The sequence below is a fragment of the Megalobrama amblycephala genome, linkage group LG6 (assembly GCF_018812025.1).
Source record: "Megalobrama amblycephala isolate DHTTF-2021 linkage group LG6, ASM1881202v1, whole genome shotgun sequence".
Taxonomy (NCBI): Eukaryota; Metazoa; Chordata; class Actinopteri; order Cypriniformes; family Xenocyprididae; genus Megalobrama; species Megalobrama amblycephala.
In genome coordinates this window covers 9,026,842-9,035,103 of record NC_063049.1, presented here as the reverse complement: position 1 = coordinate 9,035,103, position 8,262 = coordinate 9,026,842, and the positions used below count along the sequence as shown (strand labels likewise).

The 8,262-nt window shown below is 36.9% G+C and overlaps 1 protein-coding gene across 2 annotated transcripts; it reads right to left on the bottom strand.

The window, feature by feature from the left end:
• Nucleotides 1-322: 322 nt before the first annotated feature.
• si:ch211-222f23.6 (uncharacterized protein LOC100141493 homolog) lies at nucleotides 323-7,963 on the bottom strand. 2 transcript variants are annotated; one of them, XM_048192843.1, is made up of 7 exons: nucleotides 7,495-7,963; nucleotides 7,062-7,403; nucleotides 5,334-5,636; nucleotides 4,886-4,991; nucleotides 2,272-2,411; nucleotides 1,888-2,038; nucleotides 323-456 (listed from the first exon to the last, which is right to left on the bottom strand). In XM_048192843.1, exons 1-6 carry the CDS (start codon nucleotides 7,571-7,573, stop codon nucleotides 1,917-1,919), a joined length of 1,092 nt encoding a protein of 363 aa, XP_048048800.1. In that variant the 5' UTR covers nucleotides 7,574-7,963; the 3' UTR covers nucleotides 323-456; nucleotides 1,888-1,916. The 2 variants fall into 2 exon arrangements, with proteins under 2 accessions (XP_048048800.1, XP_048048799.1); XM_048192842.1 differs by lacking the exon at nucleotides 323-456 and having other exon boundaries at nucleotides 517-2,038; nucleotides 7,495-7,960.
• Nucleotides 7,964-8,262: the final 299 nt, after the last annotated feature.

Sequence of the window (8,262 nt, the reverse complement as noted above, 5' to 3'; positions counted from 1 at the left end):
ACGGTAAGCTTGTAATAATGTTTTATAATTCGGATGGTGGGTTTCCGTGGGAAATCTGAGCATGCAGCTGTTCATCTTTTAATCTTTCATCACGTCTGTTTACATAAAGAACGAGTCCCAGCTGGTAGGCTTTATCATGTGAGTATGCTGCTGGTAGCAGATCATTTATAGCCTTTTCTCACAGCAGCTGCAATAATTAAACTTATTTTGATGGCGGATTGTAATCCAGAAAGGTCCAAATGACAACTGGAGATTCACCCGTAGTCAAAAGCAAAAGAGTTCGGACTGTGGAGTGGCTACAGAAATTGACGTTACTTACTTGTTCAGATGATATTTTCCAGTGAAAATTCTTATTTTGGTCGTACTTCCAAGACGTAGAATCTGTGATCCTGAAGTACAGTATCCACACCGCGCTGAGGAGTGTAACCCGTGTAAAGATGATAATTCCACAAATAACTGCAATTACAGGTTTTGAACAGAGATGGTGACAAAGAGCAAAAACGTACAGACTGCAGCTTTACATAAGAATCCGCAAGTCAGCATTTATTTGATCAAAACTACAGTCAAAACTAAAAGTAAGATCCATTTCTAGCAGCTATTACTTCATTGTAATGTGCCGATTTGGTGCTCAAGAAACATTTCTTAATATTATCACAGTTATGCAGCTTAATGATTGTGGAAAACGTGATACAGCAAAAAATAGTTTAAAGAACAGAATTTACTTGGTCTTTTGTAAGATTACAAATGTTTTACTGCCATTTTTGACCAATTGAATGCATCCTTCTAAATTAAAGTACAAATTTCCAAAGCACATTCTTGTGTGTTGACTTCTGCTGTGGCTTGTTTGTGCAGTTCAGTACCATTGTTTGCTCTGAGTTTCCTCTCAATATAGCCCTTATCCGCTTTTAATAAGAGAGAATAGAGAACAAACAGAGCTGCAAAATAGCAGTTAGGAAACTCCTTCCATTGACAAGGTAAGAGGAGGGGGGTGGGAGGGATGCCACAGATACCAATACAGTTTCAGTATGAGTCACGTGGCTTACGTCATCAGGGTATTTGGTAAGTTCAAGTGGGAAATATTAAAAAGTAATTTTTGGTATAAAAAGGTACATCGCCATCTGGTTCACCAAAGGGATTTGAACACACATGGAACTTCACAGGAAGATACGAACACACCATTAGAATGATCTCCTTTTCACATGTGCACACACAGAGAAGTCATTGTTACTCAAACACACACAAGAGTAACATGGTAAAAATTAAACGGATGTACACATAATTCACACACAAGCATTGAAACAGTCATGAAATGGATCATGGGCAGATACAGACACATCAAAAAAGAGATAATACTCCTATTTATATTGAAACCATCATATTTAAAAATATGATAATACTCATATAATTTAATAAAATTTACTGTAAATCTACTGTGGAACTTTCTACTGTAAATCTATATTACATTATTATGGGATCTTCAATTGTTTCAGAATCTTTACTTTTTAAAATAATTTTGTTTCTGTTTTTATATATAAATTTTTATGTTAACATTTTAATGAGTATATTTATTGAACAAAAATGAATTCTTTTATTAAAATCAACAGAAAATAGTACAAACTTTGCTAAAATGACTGTTTTGAACGAGCATTAACTCAGACATTATTAAAACCATTACTTTAACTAAAGTATTTGTATCAATACTGTGTGCCTTTGGCCCTCCTCGCCACCTCATACATTTATTACATTTTTAAACAAAATTAACCACTTTTATGATTTATTTTCACACAAAATCTGTTGCTCCATAAATGTTCAATACAAACATTTTTTTTTTCCCCTGCAATCATACATTATGGGTGTAATGAAAAGCTAATTTTTCTTAAGGTGTACCTTTAGCCTCATAGTGCCCTACTTTTACTTTAGTAGAACCTCAGAAGATCTGAGAACAACCTCAGAGGCACTGTAATGTAAACCACAGTAATCACCAGGATGACACAGTTGAAGATAAAACCAAAGAGATCCCAACAGACATCAGTGGATCCTACAAAACATGGAATAAGAGATCAAGAAAAAGAATGGAGAGCTGTCTTGTACTATGAATATTGTTCACTCTGTTTTGATTTGCTTCTGTTCCTCAACTGTAAGTCACTTTCGATAAAAGCGTCTGCTAAATGCACACATGTAAAGAATAGACTAGAGTGAAATAGAACAGAAGAATAATATGAATAAAATAAGAGTAAAAAAAAATATATATAAAGATTTTAAAGGACTCACCAGTGCTACCCACATAGAGGACACCTGACGCTTTTCCATACTCGTTCGATACTGTACAGATGTACACACCATTGAAATCAGAGGAGGATTTTGGGATGAAAAGTTTATTGCCTTCAGAATGTGGAGTACTTCCATTCACTCTGTTAATAAAGACACATGAGGGAAACTGATATTATAAGAAATTATACACGTGATGATGTAAAATGGTAAAAGGCAATAATCTAGAAACTTGAAAATGTAATTGCACATATCATTTCGTGTAGCCTCCTCATAGGACTGACACGGTACACCTTTACGTCAACAGTGTAGGAGAATGAAAAGAGAAGAAAGAAGAAATTGTTGAATAAAAGTCGTTATTTTTGTTTTGATTTATGCACACAAAAAGTATTCTCGTCGCTTTATGAGATTAAAAGGCACCTATTATGCAAAATCCACATTTACATGGTGTTTGGACATAAATGTGTGTTGGCAGTGTGAACACAACCACCCTATAATGATAAAAATCCACCCACTCCTTTTTTTTAATCCCCATTAAACTAAAGCAGTCTCATTAGACAAGCCGTTTTGATTCTCTGAGCAATATGACGTCACACTGCTCAAGCCCCGCCCACGACAGCTGACTGACAGTCCTGCATTACCATATGCTGCATCCCAATTCACATACTTATACTACGCCGAAAAAGTATGTTTTTTTTTTTTTTTTGTGAAGAAAAAGTACATACTTTTGAGTGTGTAGCAGAACAGTTTGCAAGCTTTGGGACAAACTACTTCGTCATAATTGCGTCTTTAACGGACGTTCTGTCTCTTAGTTACGCAACCTGTGACCGTTTAAACTGCCATCAATCATCTTGTCACAGTTAAAATCCTCCACATACAATTAAATTTAGTTTCCTACAGTTTCGGAGAGAAATGTTGCTGCACATTGATCTGCCAGTCATGGGTCTCTCATGCAGAGAATTTAAAAGTTAATGGCCAAACGCAAGTTCACAATGCTGTTGCAGATGAAATATAATGAGGATAACATTTAATAAATATCTTTTGATGAAAACATTCCAGGATTTTTCTCCATATAGTGGACTTCAATGGGCACCAAACCGTTCAAGGTCCAAATGACAGTTTCAGTGCAGCTTCAAAGGGCTTTAAACGATACCAGATGAGGAATAAGGGTCTTATCTAGTGAAACGATCGATCATTTAAAAAAATAAATAAATAAAAAAGTTTGTTTTATAAGCACAAATGCTCGCCTTACTCTGTTCTGCGATGCACGTTCGTGACGTCATGTAATACGCAATTACGTTGAAAAGGTCACGCTTGACGTTTCTCTAGATAAGACCCTTATTCCTCGTCTGGTATCGTTTAAAGCCCTTTGAAGCTGCACTGAAACTGTCATTTGGACCTTGAACCGTTTGGGCTTCATTGAAGTCCATTATATGGAGAAAAATCCTGTAATGTTTTCATCAAAAACCTTAATTTCTTTTCGACTGAAGAAAGAAAGACATGAACATCTTAGATGACATGGGGGTGAGTAAATTATCAGCAAAAGTTTATTTAAAAGTGAACTAATCCTTTAAGCAGATGAATCAGGAAATCAGGAATCCAGTTAATCAGGAAATGTGATCGTAAAGAGGGGGCGGGGCACAGCAGCTCATTTGCATTTAATTGTACATGCACGAAAAAAAAGTCTGTTCTTAACTGTAGTCAGAAATGGGTATTTACAACATGGATTTATAAATGATCTGTGAGGTATTTTAAGCTGAAACTTCACAGACACATACAGAAATTTCCTTTTTGGGTGAACTAACCCTTTAATATATGGGAGTGCTGTAGTTCTCAAGACTCATTTTCATCATGCTCACTTGATGATTTTCATGGAAATAATTGGACTTTGTCTTGACTTGGACTCTAACAAGTGTGGAATTCAGACGCAGCCATTGTTAACATGACTGTCGACGCTGACATGTTCCTGACCCCTTTAATCTTTGAAGGTCTAAAGGCCGCAAAATTTGGCTTGCACTTCTGTACTGAACTGAAGCTGGATGTCTTTTGCACGTTTAACACGTCAGCCATGGTCCCACAGCGGCTAAACACCCTCTGCTACAGGATTCATGTCCCAAACGCACACTATCCATCTTATTTTTCAAGTCAGAAGTTGGCTATTTTCTGTGAATGTGTGGGCACATTTGATTATACACACAGCTATAGGTAAATAACCGGAAGAGTGACAAAATGCTGTAAATGGTAAAATATGCCCTACAAACCAGTGTGTTTTTGATTACTATAATAAATTAAAATATGGTAACAGTTTGCAATATAAAGCAGCATAACAAACAATCATAATCATATTACAATGGGTGTGCCTAAATCCCACACTTGAGTCCGAGTCAAAACAGATTCAAATTGTTTCCAAGTCCATGATGGAAATCCAGTCTTGAGTACTACATCACTCCCATATATTTAATCAGATTGCAATTTATCAACCAAACTAGGCAAAAAAATAAAGTATAGCAACAAAACAGTTACTGTATGCCTGAAAAATAACAAGTAACTCTTTGCCACTCAACTCTAAATGTGTCTGAAAAAAGTGTAGAAATGAAAGAATTAAGGGCTTCATTACTTGATCCAGATGTAGCTAGTCGGTGTTGGGTTACAATCCACTAAACAGTGATATTCTTCAGCCTCTTTTGAATCATCAAGGATTATAACCACCAATTCTGGAGGATCTAAGAGAATGCAAAAATATGAAAATAATAATAATATTGGCTTACCACAAACAGTTTTTATGTGGCTTTGAAATGCTTCCAGTTACATGAGGGAAAGCTGGCCTTGTCCTGTTCAAGTTATACTTCTGTCCAAGTAAGAACATTATTTAGGCCAAGAACCATGACTAATGTTTTTTATAGGAGTAAAGAATTCCTGTGCATTCCCCCTCCACCTCCACACAGATTTCATATACAGGGGCCCAGACTTCCTAGCGATGCCCCTGACTGTTTACTGTTATATTCATTTGTAGGCTAGCTTATGACCTTTACTGTATATACAGTGTAAACACATATGTTACTTACAGTGGACATTTAACACATGTTCGAGTTCAAGCTCCTTTGTCAGTGTGCTGTGTTTCACCACACACTGGATCTTCCTCTGGTTTAAATGTTTAGATGGTGCACCAAGTATGCGAGTCACGACGGTAAACGTTCCATCTGAGTGCTGTGTGATGCTGGTTTCAGTCCTCAGGGAGTCACTCAGAGCTCCTAATCTCCACAACACTTCTGCTGCCGGCCGTGCACTGGAGGCTTCGCATGATGCCAAAGTAACTTCGCAATGATCAGAAACGTGTGTGCTCCCCGACACGTTCCCCACAGGAGGAACTGCATTTGAAAAGAGAAATGACATTACATGAATCATGTGAGCAATGTGTGAACATCAATGGAACACAAAAGGTCCATTAAAATATTGTAGCAGTGATTTATACGATTTGCAATATTGCAAATTTTCTGAAACCTTATGATAGATTTACATGAGGAACTTCATAGTAACATAATTACATCATGTTGTTGACAGAACAACATGATGACAGAATTTTCAGTTTCAACGTCATTCACTTTCACAAGTGTTGCTTTACACACACCATGTTTGTGAGGGGAAATATATTCATCAAAACATTTAACCCTCTACTGCACACATGGTGATGGCACATGAAAAAAAATATTCCACATAATTTTTTGGATCATTTGGGAACATTTTATCGATAAAAAACAAAAAACAAAACGTTGCCTCAGAGCAACGTTGTGCGACAATGGTAGAGACAGAAAATTATCATCAAAATCAATTTAAAAAAAAAAAAAATTCAAGAAATCATTAAGTAAAAAGGGAAAAACACTTGAAAGACATTGATATATTTAATTTGATACATGCATAGGTCTGTATCATGTAGTGTGCTATGCAATATAATGTACTTCATGTGATAAGATTTCACTCCATACGAAACTTCAAAAAGCACTTCTTCTCTGCTGTGACATAGTGGTGTATGTTACAATTTTTGCACATCACTTTGGGTGTTCCTGCACACCCAGGAATCTTGCATCTTCCTTTTTTCTAATACATTGTGGCCAATGAGAGGTATTGTCTAAAACCTCCTTGAAAATTACCCCTTATCGCACAACGTTGCCCTGAGGCAACGAAAAGAAAAACTGAATTTCTGAACAAAAACTTCATAAAACCTGACAAAAGGCTTCTCTACACCTTCATACACGCACACGTATTTTTTATGTACAGTTCATGTCGTTTTAAATAAGATTACCAAAGCAAATAATGCCATCTTCTCACACCATGTGCTCCTGTGACCATGTGTCAGAACAGGATGTCCCACCTTTAAATGGTGCTTGATATTGACTCCAACACCTTACTGAACTGTTATTTGGTACTTTCTCAACCTTTCTAATTGGTTGTAATCATTTAAAGAAAAATGTACTAAACATAGGGCTTAAGTAAACTTTCCGCTGCCTGAGGGCAACGCTGTGCTGTAGAGTGATAAATTACTGTAATAGGTAATCCAAAACCTGAAAATCACATTGAATATATCACATGAGTCGTATATAAACCACTGCTATGATACTGGTGCTTCTGTGTCCTTGTTTGAAGCTTCAGTCCCCAATCATTGCAACTGCATGGACATAGTGTATTTTTGAGTGTTACACAGTTACACTACATGGGTTAATACATAATGACAGATTTGTCATTTTTAATTGAACTTTGGGCAAAATCTAAAGTGAAACATTAGTTCACAGTCTTACCAAGAACCGTGATATTGATGTTTGTCTGAATTTGTCCACTAGGAAATGTGTTGAAGATGCAAGTGTAGATCCCATCATCCAGGAGTGACGCTCTCAGCAGCTGAATCGATCCATTCTTCTCTTTAACGTTCCCAATAAATTTGAACTTGTCCTGTTTATCATTTTTGAGTTCAGTTTTTCCATCCTTGTGGATGATTAAGAAGGTTTCCTGTTCAGGGTTTCCTCTTGTCTGTTTCTGCCAGACGATATGAGTTAAATTCTCTGCTGTCTCAGTCAGATGACAAAACAAAGTGGCGCTCCCTTCTTTCACGACTGTTGTATCATGACCAATAATCTTCACACCTGCAAAATAAATCGAAAAACGAGTGCGTGAACATATAAATATCTGCTGGAAAATATCTAACATGAACAAAAGTATAAATATTTCACTTACCTGCTATTCTGAAGAATGAGAGATAAATCAAAAACAGTCCATAGAGTGATAGATCAAATGCATTTCTTCTCCCATGCATGTTGTCTAAAGCTGGTAGAAATCAGCTTTCCTCTCTCGCTTGAGTCATACACGCCTCTCAGTGTGATCCGACTGTCATTGTTTATCTTACATGGGAAAACCAGAGAGGGGGAGAGAGAGTTGCCCAGTTGCCAGCTCTTTGCTGTTTGCATGACGATAGAATATTACGCAATCCTATTGCTTAACACATGGGTCGAGTGCCCAAACAGTTTCAGCTTTGTGCTGACTTGTCCAACCCATTGGGTTTGTGAATCTGCTGATGGTGGTAATGTGAAAACATTCCTTTATTTGGCTCCTGGTAGGATATATTAGTATTTTTTTAATATTTATCTGTAATATTGTTTTGCAGGGATTTGCGTCCAGGGAAGTTGAGATTTTGCCCTTCCCCCTTTTTATTCTTTGCTGTGGTTGTCACACTTGAGAACTGCTTAATCCAGTTTACTTTGGATTTACAAAAGTTTACTAAATTGACACAGCATTAAGATGAGTATTTTTCAACTTTTCGGTGCTCTCAACGCTTTCTCACATTCACTGTCATATGGTGTGGCATTATTTTACTGTCAAATGTCGAAAGCACATTATTGTGACAGAGAGCACATACATGTAATGCGCGAGCGCGAATCTCTCCGTGCGGATTTCCTTTGCTCTCAAATATACAGTGCTGTCTTATGAACTGCCTCTACTCTCGCT